Here is a 24,710-nt window from a genome sequence, read left to right on the forward strand (position 1 = left end):
AAAAACCAACAAATCTGACTCCAATTCAGCTGAATAGCCAGCTTGCAAATCGGACTCTAGCCCCTGAATACGAGCTTCCAACTCTACAATATGCACCTGTGTCCTCCCAAAAGCTTGTTTATTCCACACTTTCAAAGCAATTTTCAATCTTTTAAGCTTGCCAGCCAATCTGACAAGACCTAAACCATTGGATTCCTCCAACCAAACTGATGAAACAAGTTCCATAAACTTTCATGCGAAGTCCACATTTGTTGGAATTTAAAGGATGAATAACCATACGGTGCTACACTCCTTAGTCCTTTCCAAATTAATGACCATCGGAGCATGATCTGAAGAAGTACGAGGAAGGTACTAAAAAGAAGCCTCTGAGAACATATACATGCCCCCACAATTTAAAAGAACACGGTCAAGTCACGCCCAACTACGAGTGAGGCTTTGATGCCCATTACACCAAGACAAGGAATTTTCAGTGTAACTCATCTCCATGAGATCACAATGATCCATATAAGCATTATAGTCTTCCATAGCTGCCGCCAAACGAGGACGACCACCACATCTTTTACCATCATGCCAAATTATATTAAAATCTTCCGTAACAAACCACAAACAATTGAAAGATTCTAATTTTTTTTTTTTTGAGAGAGATTGAAAACTTCTAACTGACTCCATAAACAACGTCTATCTTGATCGTTACATTTAGCATAAACAAATGTCAAAAACACCTCAACAACGCGCACCCTAATAAGTTGCTCACTCATACTAACAACAACTAGGCTCACCGTATACGAGAAGAGTACCTAGAGAAGAGAGACCCTCGCTCTGACATTCTCTCTCTCTCGCAATTACACCATGCACCCTCCCCTCCATAAATGCTATTACATCCTCTCAATACGCTGTGTATTAACTCCACGCTGATAAATACCCTCCACTCGTTTCCATTTCTTCCTCTTCTCAACCCCTCAAGCGGCGCCCCCTGATCTCTCGATTTTATATTCTGTTTTTCCTCGACCGTTTCTCTTTCTCTTTGCGTCTTCTTTGCTCTCTGATCATCTTCATCACCGGGTTTTTCTTGAACCCTTTTTAAACAGTACTAGTATAAATCATCATGCCCCAAGAAAAACTAAAAAACCAGTAACCTTTCGGCCTTCAAAACTAAGCGTACGGTGACCCAAAAGTCAAAAAGAGATCTAACCGTCCTCTCACGGTTCTTTCCTAGCAACTTCCAAAGGGTTTTTGTGCTTCAAGCTAAAACATCCATATCACATATATCTGTTGTGACTTGTATCTCAAACCATTGTCCGTTACTTTAGCATAAAACGGACATGATTGAGAGAGAGTGATCGAGCAGTCCGTGCTTGTGTTCACCGAGATCTTAGCATGCGTTATATATAATCTTAGTTTTGAAGTGTAGATGTCTAAGGCCTTCTCAAGAGTGTCAACTCTTTCCTGCCACGTTTGTTTCAAAATCTAGTCTTTTGGCACGTAAAAGAGCAAAAAGGTTGAAGACTTTTGGAGGCCCAAATCAGTAATATCTGCCCCTCTGCTACATGTACTATTCCTATTAGCTTTTCTCAGATAGTGACAGAGAATCTATTTAAAGGATTCCCCCATTTGCTCCAACTCAATTGAAACCAAACCGGCCCCGTCCTCCCTACACATCGTAAACACTGGTTTCTAGGTTTTGTACTGGAAGAGGGAAGCATGGTAGCCGGGAAAATGCATCCGGTGAATGAGTTAAAGGGAGCATAAAAGCTGCTGAACAGCTTAATGCAGTCATCTTTGTGGCGGAGCGGCAACAGGTAATTAGCTGTTTCATTACTTTTTTGAGGATAATCATTTCTCACCTCTTATTAATATTTATGCTGAAAAAGAGAAGATAAAAGGTGTGTACGTGGTGTATTCTAAATATGGTTTAGGATTGTTTCACTATTTCATTTTCTATTTCTCACGTTTGAATGAGTGGGCTTTTATTTGTTTTACTTTTCCCTCCTCAACATACACTAATAATTAGGATCAATTAGATTATTATCGATGTCTAAGCGGAGTTATTAAAAATAGCCCAAAGAGAAACATTTATGCCGATAGATCAAATAAGTAAATGGGAAAGAGAAATTGCATATATGGCTTGCAAGTTTACATCCTTACTCAGTGCACGTATATCACCTTCGACATGATGAGCGGGATACAGATCACTTGCCATACAATATTTATTTACTATTTATTAGTTACGGCTCTCTCTCTCTCTCTCTCTCTCTCTTTCTCTCTCTCTCCTAATTTGTTCCTTTTTTTTTCTTGGAATTATGGGGTACTGGGTAGTTTAACATACGTGTATATATATATATATATATATTCCACTGTTCTAGAAATTTGATTTTTCGTGGTATTCATATTTCATTCAGGTCTCAAATATTGCGTTAACATGATCATCTTCTTCTTCCAAGTCATTAATTAATTAGCTTCTATTTTCCTTCCAGAGTAAAAAACACAGAGTTCCAATATTCGTAGATAGTTATGGAAATGTTTCAGCCAAACATGTTCGATACTCACCATCTTATGCTGGACATAATGACACCCAAGTCTTCCGAAAGTGAATTGGTAAAGATTAGAGATCAGGACGATTTCGAGACTGGATCAGGCACTGAAATCATGGAAGTAGCTCCCTCCGGAGAAGACCAAGATCCCAACCAAAGCTCCAAAAGAAAGCGCTACCACCGCCATACCCAGGGACAAATCCAGGAAATGGAAACGTAAGCATTCCCACTATTAATACAGGAAAGAGCTAGAGATGTCCGTTATAACTGTACGATATAATTTTTTGAGTGATTTGAACTTTGTTTCCAGCTTCTTCAAGGAGTGCCCTCATCCAGATGACAGGCAAAGGAAAGAACTGAGCCGTCAGCTAGGGTTAGAGCCTCTACAAGTCAAATTTTGGTTCCAAAATAAGCGGACGCAAATGAAAGTACGTAACGCATTCACATATAAGAGTATATATGCATTTCAGAACTTTTATGCGTTTCCCTAAAACGTAACTACTTCAAACATTCATGCACGGCCTAATGCTAATGATCACACACGAATGACTAAACTTCTTCCATCATAGGCCCAACATGAACGCCATGAGAATGCAATTTTAAAGGCAGAGAACGAAAAACTTCGTGCGGAGAACAATAGGTTCAAGGAATCCCTGGGGAATACGTCATGCCCCAACTGTGGAGGTCCAGCGACTCTTGGTGAGATGTCGTTCGACGAGCAGCATTTGAGGATCGAGAATGCTCGTTTAAGAGAAGAGGTGAATTAATTATGCCTAGATTTAGCAAATATTGTGTTGTATTTGCATTTTATTAAGTAATAGTCTTATGAATTTTTTTGTTTTCGGGTTGATCACAGATTGATAGGATATCTGTGATTGCGGCCAAATATGTTGGCAAGCCTTTGACTTCGTATTCTCACCTTTCACCCCTCGTGCCTTCCCGCTCCGGCCTTGATCTTGGGGTCGGGAACTTTAAAGCACAGACAGGGTTTGTAGGGGAGATGTATGGAGGGAATGATCTCCTCAGGTCAGTTTCAGGGCCTACTGAGGCAGATAAGCCAATGATTGTTGAGCTCGCCGTGGCAGCAATGGAAGAACTCGTAAGGATGGCTCAGGGTGGAGAGCCATTGTGGGTTTCGTGTGCCAACTCTACTGAGATATTGAATGAAGAAGAATATTTGCGGACTTTCCCTAGGGGAATAGGCCCCAAACCATTAGGATTAAAATCAGAAGCATCGAGGGAATCTGCCGTAGTTATTATGAATCATATCAACCTTGTTGAGATTCTCATGGATGTGGTAGGCACTTCTCCCATGCATAGATTAATATGATTATATGCTTATTATGAATTAATTTGAAACGTTTCTTACACTAATATGGTTTTGATCAGAAACGATGGTCAACTGTGTTTTGTGGTATTGTTTCGAGAGCAACGACTTTAGATGTTCTCTCAACTGGAGTGGCAGGGAACTATAATGGAGCCTTGCAAGTGGTATTTAAAGAGTCCTTTTACTCTTCAAACTTATTTTGGAAACGAATCTAATGTGCTTTCCTAGGCAAGAACAGATATTTTTTAGCAAGAAAATGCTAGAGCTGCGCCTAACTTTTGTTCTCCTACAGATGAAAGCTGAATTCCAAGTCCCTTCACCGCTTGTTCCAACTCGTGAAAATTACTTTGTAAGGTACTGTAAACAGCATGCCGATGGGACTTGGGCAGTTGTTGATGTTTCCTTGGATAATTTGCGCCCTAGTTTTATTTCGAGGAGTCGACGAAGGCCATCTGGTTGTTTGATCCAAGAATTGCCAAATGGTTACTCAAAAGTAATGAAAGCTCTTAAATCCACCTTGTTTATAATATTAGATAATTTAGTCGTCTAATTTGTCATACTTTCGTAATTGATCTGTAGGTTATATGGATCGAACATGTAGAAGTAGATGACAGAGCTGTTCACAGTATATACAGACCATTGGTCAATTCAGGTATTGCTTTTGGAGCAAAACGTTGGCTGGCGACCTTAGATCGACAATGTGAACGTCTTACTAGTTCAATGGCCAATAACATTCCAGCAGGAGATTTATGTGGTAAACTATTTCAGTTGTTTTTCCTTTTTGGTAAACTCATATTCTTAGGATCATAGAAACTTCATTCACCAGATTTGTCTGCCCTGCTCTTTCTAATTCAATTGTAATGCACAGTAATAACAAGCACAGAAGGGAGAAAGAGTATGCTGAAGTTGGCAGAAAGAATGGTGATGAGCTTTTGTACTGGTGTGGGTGCTTCTACTGCGCACGCATGGACAACATTATCAGCAACAGGTTCTGATGAAGTAAGGGTTATGACCAGAAAGAGCATGGATGATCCCGGCAGGCCTCCTGGTATTGTGCTGAGCGCTGCAACTTCCTTCTGGATTCCAGTTCCAACAAAGAGGGTTTTTGACTTCCTTCGGTATGAGAACTCTCGAACCCAGGTACATGCGTGCGAAGCTTTTCATTAAGTTCTTGCATAGATTTCTTCTATTATGTTAAAACTACTGGCTGTTCAGTATTTGGTAAGCAAAATATACTTTGTTTCTAAAGGATTTTGATCTTTCATATAGTGGGATATCCTTTCGAACGGTGGCCTAGTTCAAGAAATGGCACACATAGCCAATGGTCGTGATCAAGGCAACTGTGTCTCTTTACTACGAGTAAATGTAAGTTCCTGTGTGCGTGCAACATCTATCTAGCTAGCCCGTGCTCAATATATCCGAAAATCTATCTCATCAAAATCGAAACTGACGATTCTCATTGAGAAAATTAACTAATTAATTGTCTCTCTGTCACGACGAACTGCAGAGCGCGAATTCGAGTCAAAGTAATATGCTGATACTACAAGAGAGTTGCACTGATTCAACTGGATCATACGTAATTTATGCTCCAGTTGATATAGTTGCCATGAACGTGGTCTTAAGCGGCGGGGATCCAGATTACGTCGCACTTCTACCATCAGGATTTGCCATACTGCCCGATGGGCCTGCAGGTGTAAACGGTGGGGGCATTCTTGGGGTTGGATCTGGTGGCTCTCTGTTGACAGTTGCGTTTCAAATCTTAGTAGATTCAGTCCCAACGGCAAAACTCTCTCTCGGATCAGTGGCTACAGTGAACAGTCTAATAAAGTGCACGGTAGAAAGGATCAAGGCTGCAGTCATGTGTGAGAATTCATGATTGACATGATCACTTAATTAATATGGTGAGAGATCGAATCTTCAAACTCGGTTTTAGTTTTATTTGATCATATATAATGCACTTACATTAACAAGTTTTTTGGGGTCAGTGGTGAAATTGAACTAATAATTCGTATCTTGTCTCTAATTATTAATTACTTCGGAAATTAAGGACCTAACTTCCTTTTTGCCCTTTATGATATTAATTGCAGCAGAACAAAAGAACGGAAGAAAAGAAGGGAGCCAAGTCAGGGAAGCTGGTACGTGATCATGCGTAGTCCAAAATTCGGATCAGAAAAATAGCCAAGGAAAGAAGTCAAGAACGCACCTTATAATAATATCCTTGCCTGGCAGATCATGTCAATCTGCCGCCCTGCGAGGGTTATAGGTTCGGGTATTGACTTCACCTATATAATAAAGAGGAATTTTGTAAAATCAGACTGTTTTTATAATTAGGTAGTCTCCTGCAGTCAGCTTTTCTAATTAACTTCCTATATATGAGGATTATGATATATATATATATATATATATATATATATATATATTAGGTTTTCTTTGATGAGTGGTTGTACGTCTTAGAATAGGTATTAGTTCGACCATTGAAGGTCGGTCGACGGTAACAAATTTAGGGTTTTCTTTGTTGTATTTGTAGTTTTTAGAATGAACCAATAAGCTCTTTTACAAGCTGAGCTATCCTATCCGAGTATTGATATATGAGATCTGAATTTAAGGGCAAAGTCGATTTACTCATGTGATAGACTATTAAGTACCACTTTGAAATCTACTTTACATTTACAATAAAAATATATTTATAGTCTAATGTACTATATAATCAAATCACGTCAATTTATAAATTTATTTTTATAAAATTCTTTTACAGCTAGCCAAAGCGTTAATTCTCAAACAAGAATAGAGCTGACTTATGGTGCACAAACTCGCTTGTATCTAGCAAAACCCTAATATTATACATTGCGAGTCCCCCCAATGCATTGTCTCCACCATAATAGGGCTGACTTATAATATTGTAACTTATCATGTATCTGATATATACCAGATAAAGCAACTACCTACCTACGTACCATGCGCTCCTCCCTTATAAATTACGTATTGAAAATCCTGACCTACCGCCTTGATCATCTTCGGCCTAAATTCAGGAAAGGATCGATGTTTGAATTTAACTCATTTCCCTACCTAGCTGCCTGCTACCTCTCATCTTTTCTCAACCCATCTCTGATCCTCTCCCCTAACTTATATTAAAATCCTCCACCCAGCCCTTCCAATATAGCAACCAGGTAATTATAGAGCCTACCTAGGAGCTGGAATCTTACATTATATTAATCATTGGTCATAAAAACTCACCCATCGATAACTACAGATAATTGGTTTCTTCTATAGTATTTGTGCAAGACTGCCCCATAAAAAGTGTGAAGGATCGGATCTTTATTTTGCTTGAAACAACAATCGATTTATACTCTCATGTCTATATATTGAATCAATTATATTATATATATATATATATATATATATATATATTGATCGGTTCTCCATATTAAGGCAGTGGAATTACCAAAGGCTTCTAGAAGCAAGAAGAAGATTCAAGAAGATTTGCATTGTAACTAATCGAGTGACGTGTCCCAATCATAAGGGTTCTGTTGCTTTCTGATTTCTCTTTATATTCATTCATGTACGCACTGCCTTTGTAATGTAGTGGTTAGAATACTCTTCCTCTTCAATACTAAGAGAAAGTTTCTCCTAGACATTCTATCAAACTCTTGGTGCGCATTACTCAATATGGTATCAAGAGCCTGACCAGGACTCACGTCCTTCCCCTTCCTGCGTTTCTACATATATATATATTTTTTTCCCACAATGGCTCCATCCGATAAAACCACAAATATCCTCACTACTGCATCTCACTTCATTACAATCAAGCTTACCATAGATAACTATCTTCTATGGAAAGCTCAAATTGTTCCTTTCTTGCAGGGCCATCAATTATACGGGCATGTTGATGGTTCTCTACCGATGCCTCCTTCCTCCATTGACAATGTTCCTAATCCAGAGCACAAAAAATGGGTTTTACAAGATAAACTCATTATTTCTACTCTAAATTCGTCCCATTCAGATTCAGTCCTCGGACAAGTTCTGGATTGTCATACTTCTGCTGAAATATGGACCACTCTCCAGAATCTCTTTTCTGCAAGATCTTCCGCTCATGTGTGTCACACAAAATTTCAGTTAGCCACTCTCCGAAAGGGTCCCGAATCAGTCTCTGATTATTATAACAGAGCCAAGTCTCTTGCCGCTAGCTTAACTGCTGTTGGTCATGTTCTCAACGACTCAGAATTTTCCATTTCTTTGCTCGCGGGTCTAGGCACTGAGTATGAATCTTTGGTTACTTCTCTAACCACTCGTGCTGATACTATTTCTTCCGCTCAGCTCTACAGTTACCTCCTAAATCATGAGTCCCGTATTTCTTATCAAACCCAGAATTTACTTGCTAATACTTCTCTTGCTGCCCATCATACCGTTCGATATCCTCCTTCTCCTCAATCCTCTCGTGCTCCATCCCGTGGAGGTCGACGAGGTCGTGGGCGTGGTCCTTTCACTCCATGTCCCGCTTCACCCCAGTTTTATCCTGCTTCTCCACGTCCTGATACTCGTCCACAATGCCAATTGTGTCAAAAATTTGGTCACACTGCCTTGACCTGCTACCATCGGCTTACCACTCCATACCCATCATCTTCTCCCGCACCTTTTCTAGCCAATAACACATCTCTGTCTACTCCATCACCCAATACCACAACCTGGTATCCTGATACCGCTGCCTCTCACCACTTCACTTCAGAGTTCAATAATCTCAACCTGGAGTCGACGCCATATTAGGGACCTGACCAAGTCTTCATCGGAGATGGCTCATCACTTCCTATTCATCATCTCGGTTCCGCATTCCTTTTGGGCCTAGGCTTTTCAAACCGCCACTTTTTTGATTAATTCTATGCCAACTCCACTTTTGCAAAATAAGTCGCCCTTTGAGGTATTAATGGGCCGTCTTCCCGATTATAAATTTTTTAAAATTTTTGGGTCTGTATGTTGGCCCAATCTCAGGCCTTTTAATCAACATAAAATGGATTATAGATCCAAACCCTGTGTTTTCATGGGCTATAGTCCAGATCACAAAGGGTACATTTGTCTTCATATTCCCACAGGTCGCAATTATATTTCTCGTGATGTAATTTTTTATGAGACTGTCTTTCCTTTTGCGTCTCAAGCTGATCTCTCTCCCATAACCCAACAGCACCGGCCTTCCATCTTTTCTTCTCAAAATAATTCTAGCCTCCTTCCGTCTGATTCCATACACGTCTCAAGGCCCACTTCTCCTATAACCCAGCCCATATCTCCATCTAACCCTAACTCCATCTTATTCTCTCCTACCCGCTCGTCTGCCGCTAGCTTGTCTTCAAGTTCTTCCTCTTCGTCTCAATCTTCCCTGTCTCCTGCTGCCGTCACATCACCCTTGCCGAATACGGTTTCACAACTCGAGTCTGCTGACATTCCCTCTTCTTCTCATGATCAACATCCTTCTTCTTCCACTCATCCCATGGTTACAAGGTCCAAAACCCATACTCTATGTCCTCGCCGTCGTACTGATGGAACGATCCCGTGGCCTTCTCGTCAACCATCTGGTTCTCTTACCACATCCACAATTCCCCAAACTTCTTCTTCCCTTTCAGTTCCCGAAGAACCAACCTCGTTCTCAGAGGCTTCTAAATATGCTGAATGGCGTACTGCCATGGCTACTGAGTTTGATGCTCTTCTCCATAATCAAACTTAGGATCTTATTCCTCCCTCACCGACCTATAATCTCCTTGGATCCAAGTGGGTTCTCAAGTCCAAGCGCCACGCTGATGGTTCTCTTGAGCGTCGCAAGGCACGCCTTGTTGCTCAAGGGTTTCATCAGCAACTCGGATTGGACTCTCATGAAACCTATAGTCCGGTTGTGAAACCAGTTACCATTCGGCTTTTGCTCTCTCTTGTTGTTACCTCAAACTGGTCGCTGCACCAACTTGACGTCCAAATCGCTTTTCTGCATGGTGACCTTGAGGAGGCTGTCTACATGAAGCAACCTCCCAGTTTCGTGAATCCCGATTTTCCGGCACATGTCTGTAAGTTGAAAAAATCTCTATACGGTCTAAAACAGGCCCCTAGGGCCTGGTTTGCCAAGTTAAGTGACAAGCTCCTTCATCTTGGTTTTACGTGTTCTACTTTGGATTCATCCCTTTTTATTATGCGTACTGCTTCTGACTGTTTATATCTTCTGATATATGTTGATGACATATTGGTGACTGGTTCAAGTTCCACTCTTATTGCTGATTTTATTTCTTCCTTGAAGCAATATTTTCCTGTTAAAGATTTAGGGTTCCTCAATTTTTTCCTTGGTATAGAAGTGTTCCGCACACAATCTGGTTTATGTCTATCTCAATCCAAATATATTCATGATTTGTTGATACGGACTCACATGCATGAATCTAAACCAGTAAATACGCCTATGTCTGTTACAGAAAAATTAACAGCCTTAGATGGACCTCTTTTTGATGACCCTCACTGGTACATAAGTGTTGTAGGAAGTCTTCAATATCTAGCCTTTACTATACCAGATATCTCATTTGCTGTTAATCGTGTTTGTCAGTACATGCATAGTCCTCGCCTTCCCCACTGGAAGGCAGTCAAGCGCATTCTTCGTTACTTGAATCATACCTACACTTTTGGTCTTTGTTTTTCCTCATCTTCATCATATAAACTTGATGCCTTCTCTGATGCCGACTGGGCCGGGTGTCCAGATGATCATCGCTCCACAGGAGGTTTTTGTATTTACTTTGGTAGTCATTTAATTTCTTGGGGTTCAAAAAAACAATCCACTGTTGCTCGGTCTTCCACGGAAGCCGAGTATAAATCTGTTGCTAATGCTGCCTGTGAAGTTATTTGGTTGCAGTCACTATTGCAAGAACTCGGTATTCGGCTCTCAACTCCACCAATTCTTTGGTGTGATAATCTCGGAGCTACATACCTTTCACTTAATCCAGTTATGCATTCAAGAACGAAACACGTGGAGCTAGATTACCACTTTGTTCGGGAACGAGTTGCAGCCAAAACTTTACAAGTTTCTTTCATTTCCAGCAAAGATCAGATCGCCGACATCATGACTAAATCTCTCTCAGCACCTCGGTTTACACAGCTTCGATCAAGCCTCACCATTGTTCCAGTGATGCTTGGCTCGCGGGGGGATATTAAGGCAGTGGAATTACCAAAGGCTTCTAGAAGCAAGAAGAAGATTCAAGAAGATTTGCATTGTAACTAATCGAGTGACGTGTCCCAATCATAAGGGTTCTGTTGCTTTCTGATTTCTCTATATATTCATTCATGTACGCACTGCCTTTGTAATGTAGTGGTTAGAATACTCTTCCTCTTCAATACTAAGAGAAAGTTTCTCCTAGACATTCTATCAAACTCTTGGTGCACATTACTCAATACTCCATGATGTAATTGGCGATTCCAAACCATGCATGCAATCTTTTTGTGACTAATTACTTCATTAATTAAGCAAGTTTTGGGAAGAGCCCCTAAATTACCCAAATTAATTAAGATGCGTGACTACTTCTCACTGATCACATGAATTGCTTCCAAGCGGCTTACACTAGTCCATGCATACTGACCACTTCAGATGTCGATCGTAGTGGGATTAATAGATTGATCAGGCTTTTTCTTTCTTTGTTTTTTTGTTAATTTCTTAATAGAATCTACTCTCTGCAACCCTCTTTAGGGCTAGTCTTGTTGGTGTACAAAAGGCCTCGTTCAATTCCTCCATTATACCCAATTTATTGCCATTGTTTCCTTGATGCCGAGAACCCAATTTTGGTTCATGTATTTTGTCGCGATCGATCGATTAATATTGGTTATACGTAGTAGGTCGACTTGCTTGAGAAGGACCCTGAATTCCTGATCTAATTTTTGGAAAAATAATAATTATTGATGGCTATTAATTAGAACATGATTAGGTACTAATACTGAATATTCACTAAGAGGTTGTTTGGATGGAGAGGGTTTTTCAACTCATTTCATCTTATTTTAATCATTATAACTTTTTCAAACTTTTACACAAATACCATAAACAATTCAGCTTTTGTAAATCCTAAAACAATAATAATATTAAAATGTAATATTATATTAATATTTTATTCAAATTTCAACTTTCATCTTATCTCATCTCATATTATGATTAATTCACTATCTAAACATCCCCTAAGTGAACAGAAAAAACAGTTATGTTGTCATTGCCCGCATTTATATATGATAAATAACAATAAATAACATAATATCTTTCCCTGGACAAAAAACACTTAAAAAAAAAATAGTGACCCTGCCACAAACCATGCATATATATGATCTTCCATGAGAGCCAATCAGGGGTGGGAGCCATGACCACTATGGTGTCGTTTGGATAGTGAATTAAAATGAGATGAGTTAGATGAAAGTTAAAAGTTAAATAAAATATTATTATAATATTATTATTATTTTATGATTTGAAAAAATTAAATTGTTTATTATATTTTGTATAAAAATTTGATAAAATTATAATAATAAAATAAGATGAAATAAAATAAAATGAAACACTATTTAAAATTCCAAAGGAAAATGCTAAGCGTCCAGCAGGAGCTACCGCTTGCATTAGTGCGTCTTTTTTTGTGTTTTTGTTTAGTTCTTTTTTTATATAGATTTTGTTAATAATTTTAAATATTTAAAAAAATCATAATATTATTAAAAAATATTTTCTTAATCATGAAGTAAAATAAAAAAAAAAATTTATTTTACTTTATGATTAAGAAAGTATTTTTTTTTAATGATTTTTTTTTTACTTTCTGATTAAAGAAGTATTTTTTAATAATATTTTAAATTTATTTTATTTTTTTAAAATATGTAAAAGTGTTAAAAAATCTATATAATAAATAACTTTAAAAAATAACACTAGAAAGAACAGGGGGCTGTAGCATTGTCCATTTCCAAACGGAGCGGCAGCTAGCTGCAGTAGATTTTATTAATTTCACCGTATTTAGTACTGAATTATAATCCTCACTGAAAAGCTGAAGCCAAGCGACAACAATCATAATTGCAGTGGAAGCCCTAGTCATCAGAACCTCACTTTTATGTGGTACAAAAAGGCAAACTTCATGGAGTTCCTCAGGGTTGTTGACACCAATGAATATATATTTCAAAAACTTTACAGTACCAGTTCAGAGTGCCTGTAGAGTTGGGTGATGTTCATTGTTACTTGCTGGTATAGCTCTATATGCTGGCAGTGGCAGTGGATTACGCTATTGTGCAATCATGAGCGGCCGGCGTCTAAGACGGGGAATAAGGTCCATGAAGAGTGTTTGGTGTTTACCATTTACGAATTATCTAATCAAGAACAAACACCATTGCAAATCTTTATATATTGGTTTGATCTGAATAAATACCGTCCAAGGACGTTCTTGGAAGTTTTGGTCTTCTTTGAAAATAAATTTTGGTCAAGCATCTCTTGAAAAACAACGCTCAAGGGGATTCATTAAAAAAGTTCCCGTATGCGACCGTAATTACAACCAATTAGCATCATGATTAATTCATGCATGGAAAAAATCTCCCGGCAGTATATATATATATATAATATAGCAGCAATGAAAAGAAAATTAACCATGTCTGGTAAATTAATCGTCTACGTATATAAGTTCTGGCTGGAACAAGATCATCGGAAGCAAATTAAGAAACGTTTGAAAAACCATTTATTCAAGGAAATTAATATTCCTACTGATGTACCCGCATTGTAGATCATGGTAATGTGCTGCTACTGTCATTTCCGCGCACTACCGGCAGCCTGCACGGTTTACGAGAAAGTCATTGACTCAGTGCCACCCAACACCTTTAGTTATCATAGTAAAGATTTATACACCAACGTCAGCGATCATTAAGATGGAACGTTGTGAACTGCAGAAAGCCATTAATTTGTGCAAGAACTTTGTCCACCAGGAGTTAAATATTTTATAACTTGAATGTACAATTCGCTGCTTTTTTACACCTTATTGTGTTCTGCAGGAACTATATATGTCGTATGAATGGTTGCTTCTGTTTCTTGTTCTTGTTCCATCTACACATTTCTTCTCACCCTCAATGCATGTTGCAGAGGCAGATCAATTTATTGCGGTTGAAGACAGGGTTGCGCTAGCTTTTATTGAGTTCATGGGAGCAATGAAGGTGGTTAGGTTTCGTTAGCTTTTAATAGGCAAGCCTTTGCGCGGTTGTGGGTGGCTATAAACGTTGTTCATTTTGACAATTAATTGCTGAAAAAACAAGAGGCGGCCATTAATCATCTGATTAAATTGACAAAAAAGAAAAAAGATTTTGATTTGCGTGAATTTTTTTTTCTTTTGTTGATTTTTGATATTAGGAGAAGTGTCTCATGAATGAAGGAAAATATATAAGGATATGTATTCTTCATTCAACGAGTCCAATCAAAGTATTTTGGGATCGAATATAATTAATATTTCTATATACGCGAGAAAGGAGAAGTTTTAAAACCAAGAAGATTGATTATCTTTTACATATATTAGAGTATAAAGTTACAGATCTCTGGCTTCTCTAGCGAACGAATAAAGAGTAATGAAATGAGTTGTGAGATGAGCTGAGATAAGTTGAGATAAATTGTGAATAGTAGTGAGATTTGTGAGTTAAAGTTGCTGAATAGTAATGAATAGTAGTGAGATGAGTTGAGATGAGCTGAGATGACTTGCGAATCCAAACTGTGCCTAAGAATACTAGTGATGTTGGAGGGAAAATATACCAAGAAAGCCCAATTGAAAACAAATCTGCCTCTTGGGCCCAAAGCCAAGAGGGCTTGAGAGAACAATGGGCCTCCAAAGAGTGGGCCTTGCCCGAAAGTGCTCGCGATGAGCAAACCTAGCTCACTTCTGACTTCTGAGCTAGGAGTCGAACTCAGCCAAAAGTGTTCACTAGGAGGGAACCTCGTAGTAAGTTGCTCGTACGTGACGAATCTCACCCAAAAGCGTTCATTGAGGAGGAATCTCATGATCCTGTAGTGCTCGCTAAAAAAGAGTTGTATTTTGAATGAGTGAGACAGACAAACAAGGAAGGCACATTTAATCAAGAAATGACCTGAAGGCTCATTAAATGATTAGGACGTAAAACTTGATGAATTAGCCCGGTTTGGATTCACAATCCATCTCAATTTATCTCATTACTATTTATCAATTTTAACTTACAAATCTCACTACTATTCACAATTCATCTTCAAATCCAAACGAGACCTTAATAAGACATGGAATTGATCGGCCGGTAGCATGGCAAACAATGGTGGCTATCTATTCCTGTCTTTTGGACGCCTATAAATACTACCCAAACCCCAAAGGAAAGGTTAGGTGAATTCTTCTATGCTTTTACTTATTATCTTCATTCTGAGCCCATATGAGAAGTATTTGAATCCAACACCACCAACAAATCATCCATTACTAGCAAGGAAGAATAATGATATTTTGCTGAGTAATGTTAAATTAAGCTCTAGGGTGTACAAGTCCCACATCTTTTGTAAAAAGTGGAATTTATCATTAAAAAATTAATTTTTTAACATTTCAATCTCAAATTTACCTATTTTTTTTACATGGAGTATGTAGAATTTATACACTCTAAAACTAAAAATATCATATATATATATATATATATATATCTTGGGACGAAAACTATATCAACGAGTAATAAATAAATTATAAAAAATCAATCATTACTCTTATTATTGTCATATGGAAGCATGCATTAATTGGGTCTTGGAATCGGTTAGGTTCTATATGAGATGCCTCAACCAAAACCCAACTCCCCATGACAGGTTTGGGTTTCGTAGGCCAAGTTCGATCCGTACGGAAAAGGAAAACAAAGACTCGAGCTTGCTCACTAGTTGGGGATAGAATTAGCCTGCTCAATTCTTAAGGCCTGGGCCCATATTCAACACCCCACTTTCTTTTAATTTAATCCCCGATGACCCAAAAGAGAGCAAAGGAATAATCTAGTAATGGATTACAGTTAAGTGTTCTTTGTAGAAGAATCGCACAGATTATTAAAGAATAGTTCTTTTTTATTTTATTCTTTGGTTTGTATCATTGTACACGTGTCCATTTACTGTGTATATAAAAGGCCAGATATTGTAATTAACACTTTACTTTTGATTACAATAACAGAAAGAGAAATTCTTCTTGCAGTCGAGGATTTCAGTGCACTCCCAACGTGGCAAAAACTCACCGTTTCACTTAAATTCAATACGACGTCATTTGGACTAAAGAGAAATGAAGAGCTACTGAAACACTTTTCCCTTTCCCCTTTCCCCTTCGAGAGACTGCTCCCGAACTCTCCCCTTCTCCTTCTCCTTCCGCTTGAGCTTCGTTGTCCATCTCCGGTACCTATGCGTCGTCCCCTTCCTTTGTGCCAACAGGTTGATGCAGCGCTGAAACACTTTCCCATTTCCCCTTATCTTTGAAAGGCTGAGTTTTTTCTCAAAGAAGGACTGAAGCTACTGGTCAAGCTCTTGGAGGGCTTCTCTAGCCTTGTATGGGTCTACTTGAAACTGTTGTGAATCTTTCTCCATTGCATGAACGATATAGAATGAAAAGGAAGAGCACTCAAAAAGAAGATCATGGGAGTGCTCTTCCTTTCTTAAACGCAACATCATCACCATGTGTTAAGGATTGAGAGATAAATGTATTGGGCATGTAGGAGATAGAAGTTGGTGGAGGTGCCTGGTGGCTTGTTGAGTCATTGATCAATGAGTTGCAAAAAAAATTATATTGTGCTAGTCAACAATGGCGTAAATGACTTTGATTTTCTCTTTCACAAGAATGGGATAGAAGGTGAGGTCGTGTATTCAAGACCTACTGGTAGTGGATTTGCCATTGTATTACTACTGCTCGATTCTCAGTGTATTCAAGACCTACTGGCAGGATCACTCGGTTGAAGCATCATCTCGCCTCCAATCTCTGACCTTATTTTTCTTTTCTTCTCTTTGTTTTTTTTTCATTTCATCAAGCAACTCCTTCATTTGCCATTTTACATCTTCAGAGACCTTTTTACATGCTTCTATATTGCCTGGAATTCCAGCTAGATGATGCTTCAACCGAGCGATCCTACCACCTCTAATTACTTTATTACAATATAAACATTTAGTATTATTTATTGCCCTTGACATTGCACGTGCATGGGCCCATGCTGGATCTTCTAATCTTACCCGAGCAAGTGTTGAAGTCATACTCATACCACCGGTTGATTGACAACTAGACATTTTTTACTATTAAAGTATAAAAAATTAACACTTATAAGTAAACAAAAGTTATAGATGGTATACAATGTAGAAAACAGTAACTATTTAAAACTAAGCTTCACAAATGAATAATTTAAAACGAATCAAAAGTCAACATGTTGTACAAAAATCCCTAACCAAGATTTCAAAAAATTCATAAACTAAGCTTCACAATAAGTGGCCAATGAATTAAAGCAGTAACTATTTACAAAAATTAGACTGTATGATACTAAAATTAGACTATTTACAGCTTCATATTTACCAATTTCGTCCTATCAAAAAAATTAAAAAGCCTATCAAAATATTTATCCATTTTGTGTAGACTGCATAGGCTCAAATTAACAATTACAAAAACAAAATCATGTTAAAAAAAAGAGTTCAAAAGTTTCAATCATGCATCTACAAAACATAAATCTAAGTAAACTTTAATTTACTTGGAGTTTAGACTAAAACAGCCCCAAATCAATTTAATTTTTCACAATTTTATCAGTTGCAAACTGCAAAAACACAGCCAAATAAACACAACACAACATATTCACAGCCAAAACAATAGATCAGTTTCACTGGAATCACAACCAATAAATTACATTCACAGAATCATAAACAATAGATTAGTTTCATGGGATCACAGATTCACGACCAATAAATCAGCAAAAAAAAACAAAACAAAACACTCACTCTTCCGTGATATTGAGAAAGGGACAGAGAAAGGCGAGTCAACAACAGGGAAAAAAATTCAAGATTCCAAGAAATCAGCTTCGATTTCAAAATCTTGTATAATCTTCAAAGAAAATAAAACATCAGAATCTCATATTCAAAGAGAGAGAGAGAGAGAGAGAGAGAGAGAGAGAGAGAGAGAGAGAGAGAGATGAGAGGCGACGGGAGAAGAGGGAGAACCGAAGAAGAGAGATGTTCAAAAGAGGGAGTTGAGAGGAGCTGACGGAGACGCTGGGCACGACGGCTACATGCGACGAGACGATGGCTACATGCGATGAGATGGACGGCAATGTGCAACGGAGGGGTGAAATCGAAGGAGGTCTGGGCGAGGGAGAAGCCGCGATTGCTGGGAAAGGAAAAAAAAAACCTTGGGTGGTACGAAACAAGGAACTTATCTGTACCGGCCACTGTTCCGGTATGACATATACCAGCCGTACAGGCCGGTACGGTACCAAAAAAAGTGGTTGGAATTGCAGGAGAACTCGACTAACAGAGTGAAATTCGGTAAAGCGTGAGAGCAGGGGTCTTTTGGTCATTCGACTTGGACATGGACAAGGGACACGTAGTGGAGTACGTGGGGACTGAGATTGGGGACTGTATGTAGCAACTCTCTTTCAATAATATTTGCACTTTCCCCTTTCACATGGTATCAGACGTTTCTCGAACTTAGCTTTTTCTCTCAAACATTTCACATGGCATCTTCCGTTTCCATCTTTTCAACTGGGCATGATTATTCAAACCCTTACTTCCCCACCAATTCAGATGGCCCTGATTCTATCCTTGTTACGTAGCCTCTCACATGTGACAATTATCCTACATGGTCCCATTCGATGCTTATGGCTTTGCGTGCCAAGAATAAATTAGGATTTGTCAGTAATTCGATTTCACAACCTCCACCTATTGATCCGATGTTAGGAGCTTAGGAACAATGCAACAATACCTTGCTATCATGGATTTTGAATTCGGTTTCAAAGGAGATTGCAACCAGCGTTATTTACGCCTCGTCTACCTCTGAGGTTTGGTCAGATCTTCAAGAACGTTTTGATCAAGGTAATGGCCCTCGCATCTATCAATTAGAGAAAGAATTTCCGTCTCTCACTTAAGGTCAGATTTCTATAAGTTCCTATTATACTCATATGAAGGAGATTTGAGATGAATTGGCCAATTATTCTCCTGTTCCGCATTGTTCATGTGGTGCTTTAGAAACATTACTGGATTATCAACAACGCTAGTATGTTTTTCATTTTCTTATGGGACTTAATGAGAATTTTTCTCATGTTTGTGGTCAAATCTGTTAATGGAACCTTTGCCATCCATTAACAAAGTATTTTCTCTTGTTTTGCAAGAAGAAAAACAGCAACAGTTATCTGTTTCGACTCCTATGTTTGGGTCTGCTTCTATGCTCACCAAAGCTAGTGTCTCTATGATTATTTCTGGTAAACCTAATATTCGCAAAGAAAGACCTCTTTGCTCTCACTGTGGTGTTGCTAGCCACACTGTTGATAAATGCTATAAGTTGCACGGGTATCCCCTGGCTTTGGCTCCAAGTTCAGAAAGTCCCTACTACAAATCAGGTTACTCAAGAGTCTTAAGATCATGATTCTCTCTCCTCTACAATGGCTATTCCTGAATTGCCTATCTCCCTGGAGCAGTGTCAACAATTATTGGCCTTCCTTATTGCTCAAAATTCGTTGCTCACTAAAACTCCCAACCTATCTAGCTCAAAGGCTGTAAATGTAGTCTCCGATGCTTCCACATCTTCATCTTTGTCAGGTATATCTCACTCTATTTTTTCTTTCAATCAAACTCCTAGCACTTCAATTCATTCTAGCACTTGGATCATTGATATTGGTATAACTGACCATAACATTTTTTCCATTTCCTTTTATACTACTTTCACTTCCACAGTCGATATTGCTGTCACATTACCTAATGGTTCCAGTGTTAATGTGACTCGTGTTGGTACTGTAAAGCTCTCAGAATCTTTAATTCTTACAGATGTTTTATGTGTACCCTCTTTTAGCTTCAATTTACTGTCTGTTAGTAAACTCACAACTTCATCCTCTTGTCTATTTCTTTTTCTTTCCAATTGCTTTTTCATTCAGGACCTCATCCATTAGAGGACAATTGGCTTAGGTAACAAAAGAGGCAATCTATATGTTCTACAGTAGTCATCTCATTCTTCTATACCTGTTGTTTCTAATGTTTCCAATCATTTGTTGCCATTAATAAAGACTCATGTTGATCTTTGGCATGTTAGATTAGGTCATCCTTCTTTTTCTAAGTTGGATGTTTTACACAAATCTGTATCTGAAATTCCTTCTTCTTATAATAAAGCATTTCATTGTCTTGTATGTCCTGTTGCAAAATAGAAGCGTTTAGCTTTTTCTCACAGTACACATACTACTACATCTATTTTTGCCTTAATTCATTGTGACATTTGGGTCCATTTTCCACTTCTACATTTGATGGTTTCAATTATTTCCTATCCATTGTCAATGATTACTCTCGAGCTATTTGGGTATATTTGATGAAACAAAAATCAGATACTTGATTCCTATTACAGTCCTTTTTTACTCTTGTTGAAACTCAATTCAACAAAAAAATTCAGATCATTCGAACAGACAATGGTAAAGAGTTTGATATGTCGAGCTTTTTACTCTCAAAGGTGTAATCCATCACCGTAATTGAGTTGCCACCCCCATCAAAATTCTGTTGTTGAAAGAAAACATCAACATCTTCTCAATGTTGCTCGATCATTGAGATTTCAAGCTAATCTTCATCTTTCTTTTTGGGGTGAGTGTGTTTTACATGCTGCTCATCTCATCAATAGACTTCCAACACCTGTTTTCAAATCTCCTTAATAAAATGTTATACAATAAAATTCCTTGTTATTCTCATCTTAAAGTGTTTGGATGTTTTTGCTATACATCTACTCTTTCTCATCTTCGATCTAAATTTGATGCTCGAGCCACACCTTGTCTCTTTATTGGATATCCTTATGGTGGAAGGGCTACAAATTGTATGATTTAATCCAAAAATCTGTTTTGTTTCTTGAGATGTTACATTTCATGAAGACATTTTCCCTTATCATGACTTTCACAGTCAAATTTATACCCATTCTTCTAATCATCCTATTTGACCTTGTCCTTTTGTTGACATCCTCACTCCTAACACTCTTTACAGCCCTAATAATCTTTCTTCATCTATTCCTACCCTCCCTAGAAGGTCTTCCAGAACACATCGACCACCTGGCTATTTGCAGAATTATTACTGTTATAATGTCTCAAATTCTACCTCAACATGTGGTTCACCTTTGTTTGCAGGTCCAAGTAAATCTTATCCTATTTCTCATTCCCTTTCATATTCAAATCTTTCTTCTTCACACAAATATTATATTCTTACTCTTTCAAACAACTCAGAACCCACCTCTTTTACTCAAGCAATGAAATTTTCTCATTGGAGAAAGGCCATGGCAACTGAAATATCTACTCTAGAGGAGAATAATACTTGGTCTATTACTCCTTTGCCTCCTAGTAAGCATCCTATAGGCTGTAAATGGGTTTATAAGATTAAATATAAGTCCGATGGTTCTCTTGAACGATATAAGGCTAGACTAGTTGTGAAAGGTTATACACAGAGGGAAGGTTTGGATTATCTTGAAACCTTTTCCCCTGTAGCCAAAATGGTCATTGTTCGCTGTCTCATTGCCCTTGTTGCCATTCATGGTTGGTCTTTTGTTCAATTGGACGTTAATAATATTTTTTTTGCATGGTTCCTTAGATGAAGAGGTTTATATGAAATTACCTCCTAGATTTACTTGTAAGGGGGGAGAATCTTGTATGCAAACTGAACAAATCTCTTTATGGCTTGAAACAACCTCTCGACAGTGGTTATCAAAATTTTCTGCCACCTTACTTGCTCATGGGTTTTATCAATCAAAAAATTATTACTCTTTGTTTTCAAGAACTCAAGGTTCCCTTCTAGTATATGTGGATGATATAGTCGTTGCTAGTAATGATGATGTTGTTGTTTTGGCTTTAAAGGATTTTCTGCATTCTCAGTTCAAGCTTAAGGACTTGGGTCCTCTCAAGTATTTCTTACGACTTAAGATTGCACGTTCCACCAAAGGTATTACTGTTTGTTAGCGCAAATATACATTGGATATTCTTAATGACACTAGATTTCTTGGGGCCAAACCAGTCTCTTTTCCAATGGAACAAAATCTGCATCTTAGTAAAATTGATGGTGAATTACTTCCTAATCCGAGTGTGTTTCGTTGACTCATTGGGAGACTCTTGTATTTGACTCTTATTAGACTTGATCTCACATTTGAGTCAGTTTTGACTCTTGTATTTGACTCATATTTAGTCCACACTTTGAGTCAGTTTCTTGATAAGCCACGTGACTCTCATTTACATGTAGCTCATCGTATTTTAAGATACATCAAGGCTTCTCCTAGTTTAGGCCTATTTTTTTTTTTTTATCAAAGTCAGCCATTCATCTTAAGAGTTTTACAGACTCAGATTGGGAAGCTTGTCCTGATTCTCGCTGTTGTATTATGGGCTTCTGTGTGTCTCTTAGTTACTCACTTTTGGCTTGAAAATAAAAAATAAAAAATAGCATACAGTATCTCGTTCCTCTGCTAAAGCCAAGTATCGAGCAATGACATCTGCAGTTTGTGAGTTATCTTGGCTTCGTTCTCTTTTACTTGACTTCTCTATTTCACATCCGCAGACTGCACTCTTATTTTGTGACAATAAAGCTGCTCTCCACATAGCTACAAATCATGTGTTTCATGAGCGAAATAGGCACATTGAAATTGATTGTCATCTTGTCTGTGATAAGCTTTAGGCTGGTCTCATACGTACACTACATGTCTCTTCCACTAATTAGTTGACAGATATTCTTACTAAGCCTTTTGGGTTTACAACATTTTCTAATTTGATCTGCAAGATGAGTCTTCTGAACATTTATTTCCCATCTTGAGGAAGAGTATTAAATAATAGTTATTTTTTATTTTATTCTTTGGTTTGTATCATTGTACACGTGTCCATTTAATATTTATATAAAAGGTTAGATATTGTAATTAACACTTTACTTTTGATTTCAATAATATTTGCACTTTCCTTTTTCACACAGATCATTCTGTGACGTAGTTTTGGAACCATGTCATGTGATGGAAGCAATGCATATTGGAGGAGTTAATATTGGTCTGACCTAAACTAGGAGCCCAAGGTCCATCATCCATAAATGATAGCTATTCAAAAGAGTCACGTAACTTAACGAAGACCTTGTGCAAAGTCAATTAGTTTATAGTACTCATCCAATATTTTCCATGCATATATATAGCGTCAATAGGTAATATTCGAATCATTTGATTGAACATTCTTAAATTATTAAATTATTATCTCTTATTTATTGCTAACTTAAATATCAAAAAGGTTACAAGCAAACCGTACCCCTGACCCACTTAACGATTTATAGGTTAACAATCACGACTGGTGGTGAGACACGTGCTTTACATATGGTTTGACGTTTAGATCAAAAAACGCATTTGATTTGTGGAGATGGTGAAACCAGATATTAAAGACTTCACAAAAGGTCATGTATATGTGACAAAGGGCTACAAACTGGCACGTGTTTAATTTAGACAAGATGGATGCCCATAGAAAAATTCAAGTCAATAAGCAAGTCGACAATGCATGTATGTGTGACATGCAAGTAGGTGGCGTGAAACGGATCCACACGCCGTACGTTGACGATTTGTGTCAAACACGTTTGATCAGCGAATAACGTTGTTGTCATTGGTTTGAGGCCGGAGGGTCATCACTTTCATTAATAGTGCATATGTATTGTGTGATTTGATGGTGAAGTAAATCTAACTTTCTATGTAAAGGTTGGATATATAATAATTACACGAAGCTTTCAAAAATTAATTTGTTTGGCAAATTGGTTTTTTTTTAAATTATTATTTTAATATAAATGGTAGTAATGTTAGATTTAGATGCGTAAGTTTTGTGGATGCATTTTGTTAAAAAATAGGCTGATCACTGGGAAAAAGATTTTTTATATACTTTTTTACAGTGGAGTTTAATTTTTTTGTTTTTAATAAAAGACATGCAAAACTTGTATATTTAGAATTTATGCAAGTTATTACAGGATAAATATAGAGTTCGAGTGATATATTTATTATTTATTCCTCTCTCAACTAAAATGAAGGATTAATATTTTCTTAAGTTTTGTTTGAATTTGAGAGTTTAAAATAAAAGAAATAAACACATAAAATAGATTTGATAATATTTATTATTATTATTAATAAATATTTCCAACGTCACTTAATATCAATAACCCATTTGATATATCTATTTTTTCCTTGACATCCTGACATTCGCATGACAAATTCGAGAGATATTTTCTTGAGGATAATGTTACGTATAAATAGACAAATTCTATGTAGATCATTTGTAAAAATGTGGATTCCATTAAAAAAAAAATTATAATTTCTTAAAATTGAATACTCTTTTACAAAAATTTATATAAAATTTATCTATCTGAGACGTATACAAATTATTGGTTTTATTAGCTACTCATTATTCACACATATTATACATCACACTTATTTTTATTTTTAATTTTTAGATTTTTTTTTTAAATAATTAAATTATTCTATTCATCATTCATATATTATATATTTAGTAAAAAAATAAAAAATTATGTACAATATATGATACGAGGATAGTGAATTTAAAATTTTCAATTTATTTCTCTTTCCTTAATCGATTGAGATGTTACGGTTAAAAAGTGTTAAAAGCGCAGTCAGATGTGCCATGCATGCCGGAAAGGTTGGAAGGGCCGTGCTGAAAACGCA

The 24,710-nt window shown here is 37.4% G+C and overlaps 1 protein-coding gene across 3 annotated transcripts; it reads left to right on the top strand.

Annotated features, from left to right (window-relative positions):
* The first annotated feature begins 988 nt into the window (after window positions 1-988).
* Window positions 989-6,229, top strand: LOC109012581 (homeobox-leucine zipper protein MERISTEM L1-like). 3 transcript variants are annotated; one of them, XM_018994292.2, is made up of 12 exons: window positions 989-1,799; window positions 2,475-2,747; window positions 2,842-2,959; window positions 3,101-3,289; window positions 3,388-3,828; window positions 3,921-4,022; window positions 4,151-4,351; window positions 4,438-4,612; window positions 4,727-4,998; window positions 5,128-5,223; window positions 5,366-5,759; window positions 5,946-6,229. In XM_018994292.2, the coding sequence occupies exons 2-11, from the start codon at window positions 2,512-2,514 to the stop codon at window positions 5,732-5,734; spliced, it is 2,199 nt and encodes a 732-aa protein (XP_018849837.1). In that variant the 5' UTR covers window positions 989-1,799; window positions 2,475-2,511; the 3' UTR covers window positions 5,735-5,759; window positions 5,946-6,229. The 3 variants fall into 3 exon arrangements, with proteins under 3 accessions (XP_018849837.1, XP_018849836.1, XP_035544330.1); XM_018994291.2 differs by having other exon boundaries at window positions 5,949-6,229; XM_035688437.1 differs by lacking the exon at window positions 989-1,799 and adding an exon at window positions 1,868-1,883.
* The last annotated feature ends 18,481 nt before the right edge of the window (window positions 6,230-24,710 follow it).

The sequence above is a fragment of the Juglans regia genome, chromosome 3 (genome assembly GCF_001411555.2).
Source record: "Juglans regia cultivar Chandler chromosome 3, Walnut 2.0, whole genome shotgun sequence".
In the NCBI taxonomy this organism is placed as follows: domain Eukaryota; kingdom Viridiplantae; phylum Streptophyta; class Magnoliopsida; order Fagales; family Juglandaceae; genus Juglans; species Juglans regia.

Excerpts from the sequence above, each read along its gene's own strand:
- LOC109012581 (XM_018994292.2), top strand. The coding sequence starts at position 2,512 with ATGGAAATGTTTCAGCCAAACATGTTCGATACTCACCATCTTATGCTG. Across the intron at positions 2,960-3,100 it reads ATAAGCGGACGCAAATGAAA|GCCCAACATGAACGCCATGA; the intron begins GTACGTAACGCA and ends CTTCCATCATAG. Across the intron at positions 5,224-5,365 it reads TCTCTTTACTACGAGTAAAT|AGCGCGAATTCGAGTCAAAG; the intron begins GTAAGTTCCTGT and ends GACGAACTGCAG.